General features: G+C 34.4%; 1 protein-coding gene across 7 annotated transcripts in view; it reads right to left on the bottom strand.

Moving 5' to 3' along the window:
* HNF4G (hepatocyte nuclear factor 4 gamma) overlaps positions 1 to 20,904 on the bottom strand; it is a 60,029-nt gene that overhangs the window by 16,494 nt on the left and 22,631 nt on the right. For 5 of the 7 annotated variants that reach the window (XM_046929612.1, XM_025148002.3, XM_025148003.3 and 2 more), the window contains 2 exons: positions 17,272 to 17,376; positions 1,211 to 1,379 (listed from right to left, as the gene is read on the bottom strand). In XM_046929612.1, coding sequence (XP_046785568.1) covers positions 1,211 to 1,356 — 146 coding nt within the window. In that variant the 5' untranslated portion in view covers positions 1,357 to 1,379; positions 17,272 to 17,376. Of the gene's footprint in view, positions 1 to 1,210; positions 1,380 to 4,291; positions 4,471 to 17,271; positions 17,377 to 20,904 lie in introns of those variants that run through there. The other 2 variants (XM_025148001.3, XM_015282870.4) reach the window with 1 other exon arrangement.

Raw genomic sequence — 20,904 nt, 5'->3', positions numbered from 1 at the left:
GATCAGTGAGTATTTCCCTTACATATTCACAATAAGAATGTTATGTATCTAAGCAATAGCAGAGCAAACATTTCTAGCAACAAGGCTAGAAAGAAAGTTTTCAGTTTTATCTATCTGTCTAAATTCACAAATATATTCTGTGCGTGGCTTAAAACTGACATCTTAAGGACTCGGGCATGCACAAAGCCATTCCTTAAACATGGTACACATACCTGCAGAATGACAATTTGGGCAGCTAGGCACAGAAAAGTTAGCAGGTTGCCATTCAGATTGACAAGAAGGGTAATAGTCACTAAAAGGAGCAGTGCATCACTGAAGTGGGAAGATGTGTATATATACTTGACCTGTCTTTAAAAAAAGACTCATAAATTTTAGTTTTTCTCTACAGAAAGTGCCTTAATAAGGAACAATTTTAAGACTAAAATTTAAAAATCAGTTAAGAATCACACTTTCCACATTTCCACAAAGAGGTTAGGCTAGATAACCTCTAGAGGTGCCTTCCAACCTCAGCTGTTCTGTTTCTGTGATTATTTGTAATCATAAATAAAAGACTGAAACTGTACTTCAGTAATGCAATGACATCAACCACATTAATGGACACATGGAAACTCTGATAGAACAGATCTTCTCCAATAAAAAGATACCTGAGTACCTATGCCTGTATAAACATTTTTTGTTCTAGTAGTAATAACAACTTAATTCATAGGGAAAAAACAAACAAACAAACAAAAACAACTAATATAAAACATTTAAAACATTCAGTCTGGCTTTGATAATTAAAGTTAGACTTTCAAAAAGTGCTGTCTTGATGCTCATTAAATTGTTGGCAACTTTTCATTCTTATCATTTAGTCTGCAAGTCCTACAAATGAAAAAAAATCATCAATGAATAGAACACTCTCACAAGGCCTTAAATGCTAACTTAATATGTTGTCTTTTGGAGCATATATAGTGCTACAAAGATTCCACATCGGAGAAGCCATTTATAGGTGGTCCAATTCATTAGTCTTAAATGAAAGGGATTTTTTTCCACATTATAAGAACATAACATCCCCACATGCTCCATCAAAAGTGCTGTTTAGAATTCCTTCAGAAGAAGCTGAAAATGAAAATTTCAGACTCTATGTAACTCCAAAAATTCTGGAAACATCTTAAAGTAATGTTTGCATGTATACATTAATTTAGTGCCTCTAGATCAACTTTTTAAATACCTGCATGTATAAACATGATTTTTCCGTATACTGCGTCTAAAGAATCCTTTGCACCCATCACAACTGGAAGCACCATAATGTTTTCCAGTTGCTCGGTCTCCACATATTGCACAGAGACTGCTGATCCCACTGTCAGTAGCATTCATGTTGAGAGGTTCTCCAGAACTGTCTGAAAAGAGGCAAGAACAACATATACAGTTATGGACAAGGTTTTGAAAAAGAAACACATGGACAATTTATACTTAAAAAGTAAGGATTTTTTATTTTATTTTTTTATTTTTCCTTTTTAGTTGTCACTATTTAATTAGCACAGTGTATCTGATTATATCTGATGGTCATTCTGATGAACACTATCAAATTTATAGAGTCAGAATAGCAGAATTTATGAAGCTCTCAAAAACAAATAACTTTATTCCAAACTGTTTCCAACTGAAGGTGTTATAAAGTAAATGTAACCTTGTAGGTCTAATTACATATGTATTCTAACTAACAAGAAGAGGAACTTTGGCATAAAGCAGCATTATATGGATAGCCAGCAAAGACATCATATACAATGTCTAATAGGAGATGACAGTAACTGTTGACCATCACTGAAAAAATCATTTATATTAAAAAAAATACAGTAGACGGAAGGAAAGAATGCTAAGAGGAATCAGTTTTACTTACTTGAACAATTTTTTCAAAGGAAGCTTGACTTAAAAGTTATGTGAGAGAATATTATCTAAATATGCTCAACATATAATCATTGAATGTGGTAAACAATACTGAATTCACCTGAAGTCAGAACAGTTATATTTATTATCCTTTGAATCACAAGACTTAACAGACATACTTTCTGAATATAGAACGTTTTCTGAGTATGCTTCTGTTCTTATGGAAGGAAAACTGTAGTATCCATTAAACTTGTGTAGTAATTCAGAGAAAAGAGGTTAACATTACTTAAATATTCAAGCCTGCATTAAGAAGTACATGAGTTCATGAAGAGTGAAAATGTTGAAAAGCAGAACTGTTAATCTTGATAGACATTATTTATATTGTAGTAGAGCCATCTGAAATGTGTCATGCAAAAATACAATAAAATTTTGCTTATGTCCCAAGGAATTTACCATGTAAATAGAATTCTTTAGACAAAGAAAAAATTAGCATCAACTTTTTTCTGTACAGAGACATCGCTGATTAGAATCACATTTTAAAATGTTCAAATAAAAATAAAAAAGGTAAAAATTGAGCTCCCTGAAGAATTTGCTGCTTTAAAATTGGGTTTGTTATGATCAAAAAAAATTTTAAAAAATAGTTTACAAGGTAACTTCATTTTGAAAATATAAAAGCTTTACTTCAGACTCCACTGATTTTGGATCAGGAAATATCCAAATAATTAAAATATTTAAATGTAATGATGAAATGTTTCATAGCAATATGACATATCTCCTTGTGGCTGTGTTTATGCGTACATGCATATATATATGGAGATACTTGTTTTCTTTAGGTAATATTGTGAAAGAAAATGTCTGGGAAATTGACTTGATTTTGCAAAGTTTATTCGACAGAACTGTAGAACCTGTCTGAATGTGGATAGTTAAATTTCTCTGAATAGTTTTATTGAACTTAGAAGTTTTGAAAATACACATCTGAAAGTTCAGAAGAGGCAGCTCTCAGATCCAGACTAGCACTGTAGATGGAAGTCAACCTTTTTTATAAATTCTATCAGAAAATACTTAGGCTAACCTCAAAGCAAACTCTGAAGAAAAAAGGACTACATTTAGTAAATAATAGTTGTCAAAGTAATCATTTACAGTGAATAATTTAACTAACTGGATCACTAACAACACAGTATAACCTCGCTAATCAGCTTTCCCATTCTGTGTAACATTAACAGATCAGAAAGAATGAGATTCAGCAAAAAACAAATGACCAATGAAATCACCCATAGTAAAAGGAAAATCAGATAAATCCTCTAAAACTTACATAATCATTGTTGATAGCTTCAAAATCATTTCGGCAGTGGAGGTCTGTTTTTCTTCCTAAATCAATAATAAAATCTACTTTTCTGTTTACTAAGCTGGTTGTAAAGTAATACTAGAAATTCAAATAAAAATTCAAGTCCAGCAATAAAAACTAACTTGGATTCTATATGGAAAGAATACGTAGACATGGGAAATGCAAGGTGCTGAGTATTTTTCCTGCAAATCACTAAGTATTTGTTCTGCATTTCAATATATACTGTATTTCATAAATACTGTATCTCCATTAGAAATACAACTAAAGCTAATTCTCAAATATATCAGAAGATTTGGAAAGACACTTTAGGGCAGTTCAATTCACTTGATACTTTTCTTCACTTTAATAGACTGAAATTACCTGGTTTTGTTCAGTGCTAAAAGATGGCAGAATGAAATGGTGTGCTTCCTATTCAAAGCATTGTTTATTGGTACAATTTCTCAAAAAAATAAATACTAAAAAAAATATTGCATCAAAATATTCTACCTGAAGTTAAAGTGCTACATTATCCCAATGCCAATAGTATTCCTCAGTTAAACATCAGCCTGTAGAGAGCCAACATGATTTTTAAAAAATCACCCTTATTCATATATACACATATCTAGAATGACTAGTTTAACATTTAAATAAATAAAATATTAGTCCAACAATTAGAAACTAGCCATCAAGAAGCAGTAGCTTTTTTTCTTTCCACAAACCTCTGAATAATTTTTTCCTGTCCTTCTGAATGCTATATACAAAATTTACTTTCATGTCTCAACTGTCAATACTAGTTATTCATTTGTCTTACAGTAAATAAAACAACTGCTGAATACACCACTTTCTTCCTTTGATTAACTGTCTGATGACAGTACAGTTCAGTTATTTTATTACATATTACTGCTTTTTTATTTTCCTTAATGTTAAAGAATTATAAGGTCATTAAATTAGAATTAACGGTGACGTGTGAAAGAAAAGATTTGTAGTTTGAAAACAATCACCAAATCTTCCATTAATAAAACATTTTGCTAACACCTTAAAACATTAACAAATTTCACATTTCCCACTAGCTGGCATGATTTTGCATCATGGAGCAGAACTCACCATTGCCATTGTACAGAATCTGCATAGTTTCAAACTCCAGTGTGGTATACGTTGGATCTAAAACTTCACTGTAGTTTGCCATTTCCATGTCTAATATTGGCTCCGAGACCCTCATCATTGAGAGCAAAACCAGTGAAAAAGCTGATCAAATGTACAACGTTTCCATTCCGTTTCACAGTGGTTGATTATCCAAAGTTAACTAACCATGTCTCTTGCGTGCTAAAGTGGGAGGAGTTGGAAAACTGCTTCTGCATGCTATATTCTACCTGCTTTTTTTTTTCTTTTATGATACAGTGCAACCCTTCTGATAATCTTGGAATGCTTTATGGAATTACCTTATCAGAAGTTACACTGGCTCTAGTTCTTGCATGAACTCAGGTATATCCAGGAAGCTTTCTATCTCCTGTGACCTTCTACACATTTTGTTGTCAAGCAGCGGTGTAAAGGTTCTAAACAAACCACTCTCATTTGCTTTGTGTAAAGAGACTGTAGATTCATATGCCATTTTGCTCTCTCTGTTCTGAACAGTAAGGAAGTGCAATACAATTATGGACCATCCTCAGTTCCCATGTATCTAGCCTTATTATATCTATTTTTACAACTATTCATGTTCTTCAGCAGTGGCAATGAGTTGGCTGTGGAGGCATGTTTAACAAAGATCTGAAGCAACACTAAAGCAAGAGTCCTCTTTACAGTCCCTTCGCATCACACACTGTGTTGCTGTGGTGGCAGCAGTGGATCTCACGTGCTCTCAGAAAATGGCTTCCTGCTCTAACACTTCTTCATGCAGAATGCAATGGCAGTGTGCTGTTTTCAGCAACACTGTGGCACACAGAAAAGAAATTATTTTCCTTCTCTGAACAGGAGATTTAGAGCAGGTGCACTGCTCATCAGTTGGTATACGCAACACATACAAACCCAGACCAACCCCACCCAAGAAGTCACTTGAATCTCTGCAAAAGAAATCTGGAAAACTTTCCAGACTATGCTTAACCAACAAGAGGAAATAACTATATACACAGCATTTAAATGTTTATTTGAATGGAAAATGACTGCTATCACATAGTTATCCCCAAATTTAAGAGTATTTGCGATCGTGTTCCTTCTTCCACAAATTCTCTGCAGATTTTGTAGGGTGCCCTTTTTAACCTGCTGTTATATTTCCAATACATTACAGAATACAGTATTTGGGAATTTTAGGATTACGACTGAAGTATTAGACTATTTCATGTCTACAAACAGGAAAGAAATTATCAGTAAGTAACAGTTCACAGTAACGGACGTGTAAAAAGATTAACTGTCTTTTACCCTCTTTATTATTTTTTCCTTTTTTAAAAAGATAATGCAAATTATCTTTGTAAATTAAGATTGATGAAAAACTATTTGTTGTTGAAAGCCTTTATTTGTTTAAGAAATCACAGTAGTTTCATCATGAGATAAATTCCCGTTACACTCTGATGGTTCAGCTTGAAGTTTCTTCAATAGCAGAATTTGTTGTAATGAAGTATTTGCTACACAACTAGTTCCTAGTTATAGGAATAAAATGATTCATTGCATTGAATATGCTACTTAGAATGGTATACAAGGGTTTCATGTTAACTAGAATTATCTTGTGTTCCCTAGTGCATAGGTTTTGATAAGCTATCTTATAAAAAATCTATTACTTTTTACATCAAAACTATACGTTGCACAAACTCAAACATATCTTAAGCTAGCTGAGTTATATTTCAAAACTCTAGTACCAAAACAGTCTGGCACGCAAGTAACTTTAAAATATGGGAACGTATTTAAAACAGAAGACATGTATGACATGATCAAATCCCATTATACCCTCTATTGTTTAAAGCACTTCTTCAGTGCTGCCAAAACAGCCCCCTCAGTGACTACTAAAGAGAGGGAATGAATTGACCCTTTGTGATTCTGTCATATAAAAACTCATTCCAATTGATTTTTTAATATGGAAAAACACACACTATAGGGAACTGCTCTTTATACTATTTTTTCATGCCTTCGTAAGGAAATTTCTTACAGTTACATCTTGCATTCATAAAAATCTGTATTTGGGAGGATTTTTTTGCTTCATAAAGTAAATAATGAGCAATTAATGTATTCTAAATTACTACTGTAAAATATTTATATGCTTTCTTTCTGTCTTAGGTGAATCACAATGCAGCCACAGAATTAAGGCCAAGAAATAATAGCCCTAGATAAGCAGAAATTTTAAAACTGCATAATTAGTCAGGCTACAAAATAGTTTTCAGACTAGTGATATTGGAAACTTGAGTAGGAAATGATTTTTCAAAATTAATTTTGCACTAACTCTGAAGAAACAGAAAGCAGCACTATAATGTACTTGTTCACACGGTTATGTTGTAGGTTTGTTGGGTTTTTTTGCTTTAAATCTGACCTCATAGTCACATACAGAAAGCATTCCAATCTTATCTTTAGGACTATTAACCCTGTTAATTGTTCAGTTCTCCATAATAAATGTAATCATTCATTCTGATTGTGGTATAAAATAGTACACAAGCTAATAAAATCAAGGTTATTTCTATAAAATGTCTTCCTGAAAATGAAAACAGCTCTCAGGTTACTATCACTACTGAATTTTTTTTATAAGTAGCAATACATTCCCTTATTACCTCTAGTTTAGTAAGAAATATAGGTGCTTACAACAAGGTCTTTATTTAAAGGGCTGTATTCTTTGTTTCTCACGTGTCTGAATAAGGAATATACATAAGGAATCACAGTGTCTCTTTTTGTTTTATGAGTATGGAGAGTTGTAATTGACATACTCCCAAGGTATCCTATTTATGTTAATAAACTGGAATATTTATTAAGTATGCTCATAAAGCACGCACTCTGATATGTCTCTTCTGCCATTTGCTGAGTAAACAGGGAGCACACATTAACCATGCCTAATGAAACCACATGAATTTATGTCACAGTATCACCTTGCAACCACCAACATGGTCATAGATTTCCAAACTAGAGAGATTATTCGCCAAAAGCTTGGTACACAGGAAGTTGTGTGCAGATTTCCTCATGTCAGTGAGGAATTTCACCTTTGGCTTATACACACCTCTGTATTGCTGCGGAGACTGAGTACTCTGTCCCTGTAACACATCTTCAGTGGGCACCATCACAGGAAGGCTGCATCAGCTCTGCCACTGCCCACCCCAAAACATTTCATAAATGAATCACGAGCAGTGGCTCAGAAACATTTGCTTGTATTCTAATACATACAAAATTATGAGCATGTTTGATATTAAAAGATTCATAATGTTACTTTACATGATGGAGATCACTGGCTTTTTTTAAGAAATAAAAATGTCAGAGGTGAGTCACATCCAAAAAAAGAGTAATAAATCTAAGTGTGTTACCCAATTCTTAGACATTTTGGAAAATAAATTACCTTCTGGGCTTAAGGCCTAAATATCATAATGGAAACATGCCTACAGTCCTCTGCAGATCTAAAACATCATAGCAAGTCTCTAAGACTGTGGTGTCCCAGCCCCTCACTGTCCTGCCTCCCAAGTAAAGAACAACACAGTTCCAAACAAAGAAAGGACAAAGTCAGCTTTGAGTTAATTAAAATAATTTTCAGAAAAAATTGTGAATTGTGAGAGCAAATGCACAGCACAACTACTACTTCCAGTAAGCTGATCAAAGGAGTAATCTAATATATACCCAGCAGCAGCATTCTGCTTTACCACATAAATTTATAGCACTTAGATGTTTTTGTGTCTTTTCCATTTTGCATGTTCATTTTGACTTTGCCCTGAAAGTTTAGTGATTAAATAAAACACTACGAAATGAAGTAAGAAACAGAATCAACAGCAGATTTCTGTGGAACATGTATTAGGCAAGGTAGTAAGACTAAGACTATCTGCAACAAATCATGGCCAGTGAAATGCAAGTACAAATCTTTCTGGGAAATCTAGGTTAAGCCTGTTTCCATTGCACACATTTTTAGACACTTAGACCACCACAGGCATCCAATAAAATAGAGATCCTTGCACATATTGAATCTGCCTCTTTTTTCATTTGATTATTCATTACACTAAGCTCCAGAGCATCATACAGCAAAAATACAGATTCCTTTAATAAGTGATGACAAGAGGTGAGGTTTTTTGGTTTGGTTTGGTTTGGTTTTTCTCCATTTTAGAGTAACAGGAACAGATCATTACTGTGAGGCATGAACTGTTTTTATGCTTTTGGCTTCAGAAAGTATCCATCTAGTAGAACAATCACTATTTCAACAGCTACGAATCTGCATACACAGAGAAAACAAAGAACATGGGTGCTTATGGTCAAAAGCAATGAGCTCACCTTATTTAGAGTGCTTTGCAAACTGGAAATATTGCCCAGGAGTTATGAAGATGTCATTGACTAGTCTACACCAGAATTTCAAAGGTGAGTAGCAGATTTAACACTCCAAATTCTTTGAAGTGCAATTTACAGTTTTAACCTTGCAGCCACTGAGGTCTCTGCCCTGTCTGCACTTAAGGGGAAATATCAAAGGAATATGAAAGCTGTAAAATTTTTCAAGCCTGATAAATAGTAACCACAGCATCTGAAGTTAATTTACACAAGCTGAAGATATAGCCCACTTTCAGATCCTTGTTCCATATTCCAAATTTCATTCTCTGCAGTTTATTCTAAAAGGATACATGATTTATTCATTTTATATTCTACATTGTCATTGAGGAGATAGGCTACTGGCATAACAACACTAATATAATGGTGCCATATGCAAAGGAAAGATGTTACACCCATTTTGTAAGGTCAAGGTAAACCAAATTTTCTGGTTTATCTGATTTTACTTCTCACATGCACATACATCAGTTTGTGGAATATCGGCATGATTCCTAAGTAACAACTTGCAAAGTACAAAATATTTCAGATCACAAATCCATAGCCACACTCTTTTTAATATCAAGGCATTTTTTGAGGATGACTCTTACATTGGATTCACTCATTTTCTGAACAGATCACAGTGATTTAGATATCTTCTGCATTTTCCCAATGTGCTGTGCTACTTTCTGTCAGTAGTCCAGCAAAGCCAGCATTGTGTTTGTGTGTGATGTTGCTGCAGTGATCTCCAGCCTTTGACTAACTACTAGTATCATGGATATTTTTGCTACTGTTATTATTTCACTTCATTATTCACTCTTTATTATTCGTATTACAATGAATTTCTTCAACTAAGGAGAGCTAGATTGCTCCTACAATAATTGTATGTGAACAGCTAATACTTAAAAACTTTCTTCTGACATTACTCAGTGTTCACCTTAGCAGATAGATTTTGGACAGCCTTCCACCAAATAGAACACTGATTAAGGGCAGAAATAGTCCAGGAAAAGCCTGCAAATAGTCTAGAGGTGGCACATGGACCACTGCATATAGGCCACCATGAAATGTCAACTAGCAGCTATGCAACTGCACTGATGGAAAGCAGTGTGTCTGGGTGGTGGAGAACCCAAAGTCAAGATAGTGCCTCTTGAAGCAGGACATTTTCATGGGAAGATTTAGAGGGACACCTAAGGGAGAAGTGACAGTCATCACGTAGTACTCCTGGTTAGGAGACTAGCAATTAGGACTTAAAGAACTGAGGAAACAGTTCTCACGCATTCCACGATCTAGCAGCTCCAAAAGGAATCTGGCCACAGTAGACCTTGAAACAAATGTAGACAGACACAAGCAGATTAAAAATCTCAGCTAATGTAAAATGTACATGCATACATGCATGTATACATACACGTGTGAATTTCTATTCAGTGTTTTTCTAACAGTTGGATTGGCTCCTGAATTATTATCAAGTGTGCCTACAAAAATGCATTTAGCAGGGGGAAGCACTCCACCTTGTTCAAATATGTCTCAGTCCTTAATACTGGATTCTAGTAATTCTTGATGTTATACTCTCTATGTGCAGATTTTCTCCATAAACTCGTAGTAAATCTGTATTTTCCGCTTCAATCCATTCCTTGCTTGCTTTGTGGCCAGATTAACAATAAATTTGCTAACCATATCTGAGTAATTGGACATTTCCATAGGGTGAAAGCATACAAAAAAAAAAAAAAAAAAAAGATACTTTTGCTTTTTCTTAGCATCAGATAAGGTTTACTGTTAGATATTTGGATTAATATTAGGTAGACTTTAATATTTCTGTTTTAACTGAATATTCTTCAATTCATTTTATTCTTGAAAATCCACCCACAATAGCCATGAAGTTTTGCCAGTTTAGAGCTTAAAGGATTTTTGTAACATACAGTTTTGTGGCGAGACTTGATGAATTACAGTTAAATGCCTGGAGTGACTTGTTAATTATTTGCTTAGATCAGATAACTTTTATAATTTTCTGATACACAGGGCAATTAATCAGAGATTTGTTTTGAAGAGCAGAATGAACTGAGAAGAAAATAGGAAAGAGTTCAGGTGTAAGATAAAACCAAAAGATTGTGATATTTATAAGCAAGATTAAACGTTCTTGTTCAATCATCTACATGTGATTAGAAATTTCTTAACAAGCCTCCTTGGCAGGTTTTTATTGAAACTTACTCATAAACAATGTTTTATATAGCCAGTTAGGTAGCTTATAATTTATCCATGTTATCCTGAGAAAAACTACATAATGTTAAATATTGTTTCTCTTTACTCCACAGTTAAACACCCTTGTCTTTGTCATAAACAATAAAAGAGTTAAAACAAAGTTAACCACTATCTGGACAATTTGTTCTGTTTTTTTTTATTTGTTTGTTTTGTTTTGTTTGTTTGTTTGTTTGTTTGTTTAATCTTGCTTATAATCCTTATGTGTAATGAATTAATTATAGCAAGTCTTCTAACTTCTAAATCCTATCCCTTGCTGAATGAGTAATATATTCTACACAATTTTTCAGGACGAACTCAGTACACTTCTGCCCAAGTTAGTGACTATGTAACTCCTAGTCCCACGTAAAAAAACTACTTAACTAAATAGTCAGACAAGTCCCATTATTTTCAGTTACTCTATCTAAAATTAAAATTTTTAACTAGTGTCTGAACTGACTCATCACATTCCTGCAGAAAGAACTTTGTGTCAACACAATCAGCTTAACTCTTCCAAGCCACTGGCATGGTTATGCTTGGCTTGACAACTTCTCTCATTTTTACTGTCACGAAAATCAGTTAATGAGAAGTTCAGAGTGTGCTAAAAACTAAGAGTTTAAACTGAAAGTGCAGCTAAGAGACGGAAAATTCAAAATACTACTGGAATGTACAAGAGGAAAGTATTAGGGCATATATTCTATTTCAATTATATTTTGGACCAGTCTTTTAAAGTATTAAAAGAACTCAATTTTATGCAGTAAATAAACATGAAGATTTTTAGAACATCTCATATCCTGGGGAGGCATGCATATAAAATATCCTGACTTTCAAAGGGATACTTTTTCCTCTGAGAACAGTAATACATGAAGGGATTGAGTACTGCTAAAAATCTAGCTTCTAAACCGTATCAAAACCAATAATCCAAAGCTTCTAAAATTCCTAAATTGGGCCAATGAAACCATTACACTAAGTCAGAAGCCAAGAAATTTTTCACATTCAAATTATTATTTTCCTTAAGAGAACAAAGCTATTATTCTGGCAAATACAAAATGATGACAGTATCTCCTTGAAAATACAAACAGAGCTTTTCTGAGAATTAGGAAGGTCCTGGAGAGTTGATATGTTTATGGGCAGAAGCATCTTCACTGTGCATTCAATAAATTCATATCCCAGCTCACATAAAAGAGAATTGTCTGCAGAAGGAAATTAATGCTAGGTGTGTTCCCAGGTAGGGATAAAACATTAACTTCCGTGACTTCTAAAAGATACAAATAAATCCATTCCCAACAGATTTTTGACAGTAATTTTAATAAGTTCAAAATTAACAAAAGTCCCTTTTAAAAACCTGATGATTAATCTTATGAGAGCTAAGATGGACTTATCTGTTTGAAGAACAAAGCCAGAACACTGACTGAGCTGAGCAGGAAAAAAACTGCTGGCATGGAAACTATGAGGGAAGCAATACTACAAAGTTGTACTTGGGCTTTATCTTAAGTCTACGTAAGAGGAAGCTTTAGAAACAGTCATAGGTGCAGTTATGACCAAAACCACAATGCAAATCATTAAGATTTAATCTGAATCATTATGTGTAGCAATAATAATGTAAGTTGCATGATCAATTCTACATTAAATATTATAGATAACCTCTGTGTCAGGGTGGGTTTTCTGGACATAGGCAATATTTATGTGGTCATATAGTTTGTTTTTAGTGTCATGTAGGCCTCATCACTTTATCCAAGAATCTCATAGTCAGTAAAATTGTCTCTGTATCTATGAGAGAGGGTAAAAGTATATTCCTCTTTTTATGAACAGAGAAGTGGAGCAAAGGAGAGCTTATAGTGTTTATGACACTTGAGTCCATGTGCCTACAACACAGTCATCTGTATGCACACTAGAAGTCTAATTGCCTTTGTGTATGATGAAAGAAAAAAGCACCTCTACAAAGAATCATCAAACTTTGGGTTGAATTGTATCATCTCTCAAAACACCCACTGGTGACTCCTAAAAGTCAGAGAAGGTGGAGACCCTGGATGGAGACCTACTTTAAGCTCTATTCACCTGACCACTTTCTCCAAACTGCAAGTATATCATATGTCCTACCTGCTACAAGTTATACGATTCTCAGAGAAATAAAATCCTTTATCAAACTTAAAACAAATTCAAGTACTGTTGTGATCCTACTACATATAATGGATGTTTCCTTCACCTTAAAAAATGTTTCAGAATGCCTGAGCTATAGGAAGACAGTCAGCCAATCTAATACGCATAGCCATGTGTGCAGTCGTAAAATGATGAGCACTATACCCAGGTAACTCTGAATTTTGTAAGAATGGGGCTACATGTATTGAAATCCAAAAACAATCTGAGTGAAGAACATTCCTCATAACAGAAAGAGACAGAAAAATGATGTTTCCCATACCTAAATGCAGAACATCTCTACTGCATGGAAGTCCCAACTGTGGACATGTATTCAAATTCCCTGTAACTGTAGGATATGTATGTATAGAATCTTACAATCACTTAAGTTGCAAAAGACCCTCAAAAGATCATCAAGTCCTACCATTAACCTAACATTACCAAGGCTATCACTAATCCATACACCTTAATGTGACATACACATATCTCTTAAATACTGTTAGAGATGTTGACTCACTAGAAATACCTCCAGGGACGGTAACTCTTTCTTGCATAGTTTCCTTCAGAAGGAACACTAAGCATGTGGAGAGGCTCAGAGTCTAGTCAGTTCTTCCTTATGTCTTGGGAATCAGAAATACATGCAGTGGATACACGTCAGTTCCCCTTCCTGCAGGGACACTGCTGTCACAGGAATGGCTTTCCATGACAGGTTAAGCTGCCTTATTAAAACTATTTTGAATAAAAGGAGAAATCACAACATATCTATTAACTATATCTCAGGAGAATCACACAAAAAGTGAAGCACCCTGAAGTTTTGGTGATTTTTCAAAATAATGCTGTAAATACATACAAATTTTCCTCTGATTCAACAGAAAAAAAGTAGCTATAAACTTTAGTCTTTACTGATTAAATGCCCTGGCAACCTTTCCTATCTAAAAATGATTCATTATTCAGGTAATAATATTGCTTTAATTACACATGTGAGAAAATATCCATGGTAACAGCCCACTTGGTCATTAAGTTCTGCAAATACATCAGCATTTAAAACACATTAGTATTTGAATACCCCTATCTTATTTTGGAGCATGGTAAAAGTAACTTCCTGTGAGAATTCAGTCTTTCAACTCGTAAAGTAAGCAAAAGCCCCCTAGAAAAGTATCTTCTTATCAGTATGAACCACAGAACAAATTTGTTTAAGAATCAGGAAGGCTGAGTCAGAAGAGTTGGTGTGTAAGCAAACTAAGATGACTTAACTAGACAGATGACAAAAAGGTCATTAATGGGTGTATCCAACCATTTATGGTAAGGTTTTATTACACATAAAACAAATTAATTATTTGAAAAATTTCAGATTCTGCAGGTGAGTGGGAGAAATAGGTGTTACGATACTCTTTTTTTAGGTAATGTAAGCTCTAGACTTGTAGGCACTGTTACAGTAGACTGACTGTTATACCTAGCAGCAACAGAATTACTGCACCAGAGGAGACAGCAACATTTGCAGTTTGAAGTGGATATTCTGCTTGTTCTAATATGGAATGTGGTCTCCTGCTAAAATTTGACCTTGCCTCGGCTTTTGAGTAAGTACAACTGAAATAGTGCAGCTTCATTATTATGTGTTTTTGTTTTGTTTTGTTTTGTTTTGGACATATAACAAATGTTAGGGATAGGAAACATGATAAGTTTTTCTCTAATTGAAAATATAAGAATGTATTTTGATGTGGCTTATCTAATACGACCTGCTTACCTCTCTTGGAAAAAGAAAATAAATAAATAAAACTGTAGCACTGTTGTCTTAGAAACAGTTAAAAAAAAAAAAAAAAAGATCAGAAATCCAACAATTCCTAGAAAATGTGGCTGAAATAATTACTCTGGGACCCAGAGTCTTCAGAATCACTGAATCCTAAAAAGACATGAAGACACAAACCCTGTTGTAATCAAAGTTTTATTTCATATAAGTGAAGTATTTTTTACTTGTCTGCCTACAGTTGAATTACAGGTGAAAGAGTACACCAGCTTTTTTCATAACTTACAAGTTTAAAGATAATTAATTTGACTGAAATAGTACTGTAGAAGATTGTTGTGATGTATTTTTTGAAGACAAAGATTAATAAAACCTAGCTTGATGTTATTTCCTGAAGGAAGGGGATCTGAATATAAGATGCAGCCAAGAAAGAAGGGATACTGAATTGAACTAAGTAATGCTGTCTAACATGTGATGAATAAAGGAGAAAAAAAATCACTGTCTTTGATCCCACCTGAAATCACTTTCTTAAAACAGCCCAGGATGCTGTTGGCCCTCTCTGCTCCAGGAACACTGCTAGCTCATGCTTGACATCCTGTCTGCTATGGTCCCTCTGGATCTTTTCAGCAGAGTTGCTCCACAGCTCCATAGCTAAGCCCCTCATTCTTCCACCAGTGCAAGATTTGTCCTCAGTTATTACAAATCATAATACCTTTCCAAGCTAAATTACTACAGTGTTCTCTAATTTTAAGAGAAATATTTAAGTTGATTTTCCATGAAAGGATTAGCTTAGCTGCCTCAAGGAGTTGTAACTGAAACACTGGTGCATCTGTTCAGTTAGTCAGAACAAGAAGTCAACCGTCAACCGGTTGCTTCCACCAGTACTTCTGAACACATTCCGTAGAGACAGCAGAACTCATTGACAGCTCCTGCTGCCATTCACATGAGACTATGCAGTATTTCTGCTTCCATCTATATGGGGGAAAGGGCTTAAAAGTTGCCAGTACAGCCGAAATTAAAGTGCACTAATGGCTTGCCACCCATGTTCAGGGCAAGAGAATGTACATATCACAGAAGAGGACTGAGAGGAGTTGTTTTACTCACCTCCGGGAAGTAAACAATGAGAGGGAGTGTTTTCTACAAATAAATCATGCATTATGAATATAGGAGGAAAAAAAAAAACTACTTAGATAATGAAACAGTACTATCATACGAACAAAGGAATACATTTTAGTTTAGCAAATGGAAAGATTCTAAATGCGGAAGGATTAGGGTACTGTGACATACTTCCAATTACACAGCAGAAGCAAGGAACTCAACTGGTTTTAAGAGACAGATTTATGAATGTTATTATTGATGATATCAGTCAAATTGATGACTCAGAAGAGCCCTTCTAGTTTTATGTTGCTCAACATTTGCATCGTTACCTTTTTTTTTTAAGTAGTCACTGAGCATATCAAGTGTGATATTCCAATTATGAATTAAGCAAATATAAATGAAAGTTAACCTTAGTGTGATAAACAATTAAGAGAACTATACTGACTGTAGCTAATACGCAAATGATGTTATCCATCTAATTTGCCCAGATGGGAGTAGCTTTATTCTCAGACGTGTTTAGCAAGTCCTGTGGTACTGTACACTTGAATGAAATGTTCTTTACTAACGTGTTCAAATTCACAAAGTTGTTATTGGAATTGCAAATAAGTTACATTCTAGCACTATTTTCTCTGAATATCATTTCCTCTTCTTTGCAACTATCCTTGACAGAAAATCAAACTGTAACAAGTCCAAAGGATGTTTGCACAAATTGAGCAAAAGAAATATTATATAATTAAACAAGAAAAATGTGCAAAAAATCATCCTGATGAAGCAAGTTGAACTGAATTCAAAACATGTAAGTTGCTGCTGGTTAGGAAAGAACAAGGATTCTGGAATTCACTGGGTAGAGACAGTTCACAGGAGAAATCTTTTAATAAAGTAGAAAAGGGATTTTTTTTTTTAATTATTATTTTTTAATGCTATATATTTAAAGCCCAGAACTGAAGAATATCTGATAAAATCAATATAAAAAATCATAACCTTTCAGGACTAGATCTTCAGGAGGAATACTTGTTGGAGTTGCAAAATAAACAAACTAGTGGTTCTCTGGTCTTCTGGTCACCTTACCCAGGATATAAGAGAAGCTGGACAGCTGAAGTAATAATGTATGATGAAGGAGCAGTTGCCTCAAAAGTAGTATGCACAGCCTTGATAGAACAATGAACTGATTGCACATAATTGATAATACACCATAGCAGTAAAAGTCTTAGTGCTGTGCACACCTTCCACTATCCTACCACCAATTTCTCCAGTGTCACAGATATTTATGTATCTTTCAGGAGCACACAGTCATTCAGATAGTTGTGTCTTCAAACAGTCATCATTTTTCTGAGAGAATGACATGTCAAAATAGGACAACTATATAGTCTCTAGAAAGCAACTATATTAGTGAAGCATACTGCAAAACTTTACTTACATTCAAGCACAAAACAACAGAGTACAAAAGATTCAGTTCTCCATATACAGATGAGGGAAAGGTGACTTCCTGGTCTGTGTTTCCATCCTCACCAGTAGGTAACACCTGCAGTCAATAAAAGTAAAATAAATGTGAAACTATCTGTAATGTAAACCAATCATGCTCCTAAAGAAAATTATTTTGATTATAAAGAATGAGAATACAGTACTTTTAGTCAAGGTACAAATGTATTATTGAAGATTAAAGAAACTTTGAGGAAAAGATTAAGTCATCAGACAGCATTGCCAGATTTTCTTCCACTTGCAGAATAAAATCAAACCCATAGAATTTATACAAGGGCTTGAAATACTATCTGGAAAGATTATATATAGGGAAGAAGAGACAGAAAACTTTTAAAACTGACAGAGAAGCATATGAATAAAAGATTCCCTGCTCTTTGGATGACCCTAGTGTTTAGGTACTGGGTAAAATATATAGTAAAACAGTATTTGTAGTAGAAACATCTAAAAGAAAAATAAGTTTAATTTGACTATGTGCAGAGGATTTCAAGAAGGATGAGGGTATGAAGGAAAACAAGGGATATTTTGTAGTAACCTTGAGAAGTACCTTATACTGCCTTGCTGATTTTTTTAGGATGACTTGCATTTTTAAATGCTAAGCTTTAGCTGGACAGTACTATCTTTTTTCTTTTACAACTTTTTTGGTTTTTTTTCATCCATGCTACCTATAAATTCAAAACAATTTTATGTTGGTATATATACAATGGTAAAGTTCTGAAATACGATTTTTTTTTCTACATCCGAAATATAATTCCTTGTTAGTAAATTCCAGGTAAGTACATGTCATTTTCAGGTTCTCCAGTTAAAACAAAACAAATGAAACAGAAAACTAACTTCATCTAAGATATCATTCTTTGCTTTGCTTTTTACTTTACTAGAAACCTTATGGGTCATACATTGTGCTTCCTCATGGAAGAAAATGACAACACAGAAAATCACTTCTAGACACCTGGGATGAAAATAGCTCCCCTCATTTAGATACAGCAGGACTTTAGTCAAGACCAGAGATTCTTACAGTCTAAATTGTAGGTCTGCTGAGGCATTATATTCTTTATTGATCTTATAAACTGCACTGCATGCAAAATAGAAAGCAGTGAAATTATTAACCCATCAGTACTTTTTGTCCTCATAAGTGATACTGCTGCACTAGTATACAAGATTGATTTTGACACTATCAGAAAAGAGAGTGTTTTTATTTGGTATTTATGTATATATAAAAATAATCTTCATATGCATATTTTCACACATCAACCATGGATCAGAAATGTACTGTTTGGCTAATTGGGTAGGAAAAATGCAGCACGTGTAATAGCACAGCCTCTCCCACTGGGGCCACTATAGAGGCACATAAAAATCATCAGCTGTACTAAAGTGAGGACGAAGCCTAGAAATGGATCTGTTCTTGAAGTCCCTCTGTGCCTTTCCCTACCCTTGCTTATCTATGCAAGGTAAATTGGTCTCTCCATCATTCATGATTAGGAAAAGATAGAATCTCTATGGGAAGCAAACACTTCTTTATATACGTCTTTCAGTTCTACATTTTCAGAACTCCCTTACACACTTAATCCTATAGCCATTAGTAAGGCAATGAAATGACATAAAATGAACAAAGAGCAATAAAGTAATCATATCCCAGCATGTTTATTTAGTTGCGGTCCTTAATGACTGAGACCTTCGTACCCAGTGATACCTGGAGCTGCTACTAAATTTCCTCTGACTCAAATCCCTAGTTAGGATTATTGTTGGATATGCTCAATGCATTAAAGCCTGCCTTACACAAACCGTGAAAGCAAAACAAAACAAACAATCAGAAAAACACTTCACAGAAAGGAAGGTCGGTTATACAAATTTTTTTAAATTCAGCCAAAACTCATTTTCTTTCAAAGCAATACTTGAAGAATAGATGTGTTAAGAAGAACAAATCACAAAATCACAGAATGTCTTGGGTTGGAAGGCACCTTAAAGAATATCTAGTTCCAATAGCCTTGCTGAGGAGGGTGTTGCCACCCACTAGATCAGGCTGCCCAGAGCCCCATCCAGTTTGGTCTTGAGCACCTGGGATGGGGTATCTACAACTTTTCTTGGCAACCTGCTCTAGAGTCTAACCACTCTCTTAGTAAAGAACTTCTTTTCAACATCTCATCTAAATCTCTCTTTTAGTTTAAAACCATTCACCCTTGTCCTGTCACAATCTACCCAAGTAAAATGTCAGTCTCCAAATGGTAGAAGTGGACACCAAGTGGGTTCAGGCAGCACTTCTGCTGTCCATACTTTGAGTAGACTGGATCTGACTTGAACACAATGCAAAATTTGCTTAGCTGCACCGAAATTGTGTTAAAATGTGTTAATGTGGGCCTCAGTCTTTAAGTATATTGTTGAAATTAGGGACATGAAAAGGCTGAAAAATCAAATAGAGTTTGGTGCATATTAGTAGACTGCAGAAACTTTCTTACTGATAAGGAACATTTAAAACCTAGCTACTTGTGAATTTGATGACCAGCCTGACCAGCCAGGCTTTCATCCCCTCAAAATACTTTGACTTTGACAAGCAGTCAAATTTGAGCTGTACTAGCTATAACATATTGTGATTACTTTTCCAGTCACTGCTATGTCGATCTAAAATCCATTCCTATTAAAATACCATATTCCTTCAAGAGCTATAGTTACCTATCAGCTATTTAAGACTAGTTTCTTCTATCTTTACTTTGCAATTTATAGTATTCTTTAAGAACCGTTAAGAAACATTATTGCCAGAAGGGGACATTGAGATGATCTGGCCCGATTTCTGACTAGAACGAAAAAGTGCTATGTAATCAGTTATTCTTAACAGGGAGCATGTGCTTGTCCTTCAGAAGAACCCATATTGATTTTAAAATGATCTACAATCTACAAAAAAGTCCAGTGAACCATTACAGTCCAGTGGTCAGTCACAGTCACAACTGTGTTCTCAATAAAAAAAAACAGTATTTCCACTTATTTCTAGTTTCACCTTTTAGCCATCCCTAGCTTGTTTATTTATCTATCTATATACCTATCTATCTACTTATCTATGAAAATTACTCCATTTTATCTTTTTAGAGTTGACACTTTTTCATGAAAAATGTCTGCAGAATCACTTTAGATTCACCTCACTCATGCTGTGTATTTCCTTCCCAACATTTTCCTCTATCTTCTTTCCCTGTCTCCCTTGTTTATTTTCAATTAACGTCTTCTCGCCTTGATTTTATCATTTTATTTAAATAATTCCCTATGCATTAAAAACAAAAATACTGTATGTAACAAAGCCAGCATGTCTTTAGACTGGTACTGAAATTAGAGAAATTCTTTCACTGAACCATTTTTCAGGATAAAAAAATTATTCCAGAACCTGGAAGAGATCTTTGTTGAATTACTTACTACATCATAATGAGATGTGAGCAGATTTCCCCTTCTTCTTTAACAAATGTTTATAAAATGCCTGTGAAAATGCTGTTACGCATTTTCTGTGGCAACTTTAGTAGGACTGGTCTCTGAATCACTATTTAATTGGAAAATCTGGGATTCTTTTGAAATAATTTCTGGGGGTTTAAACTGC

Source organism: Gallus gallus, chromosome 2, assembly GCF_016699485.2.
Source record: "Gallus gallus isolate bGalGal1 chromosome 2, bGalGal1.mat.broiler.GRCg7b, whole genome shotgun sequence".
NCBI lineage: Eukaryota > Metazoa > Chordata > Aves > Galliformes > Phasianidae > Gallus > Gallus gallus.
Note: the sequence above shows the minus strand (reverse complement) of the source record. Positions and strands in the feature narration are given on the sequence as shown.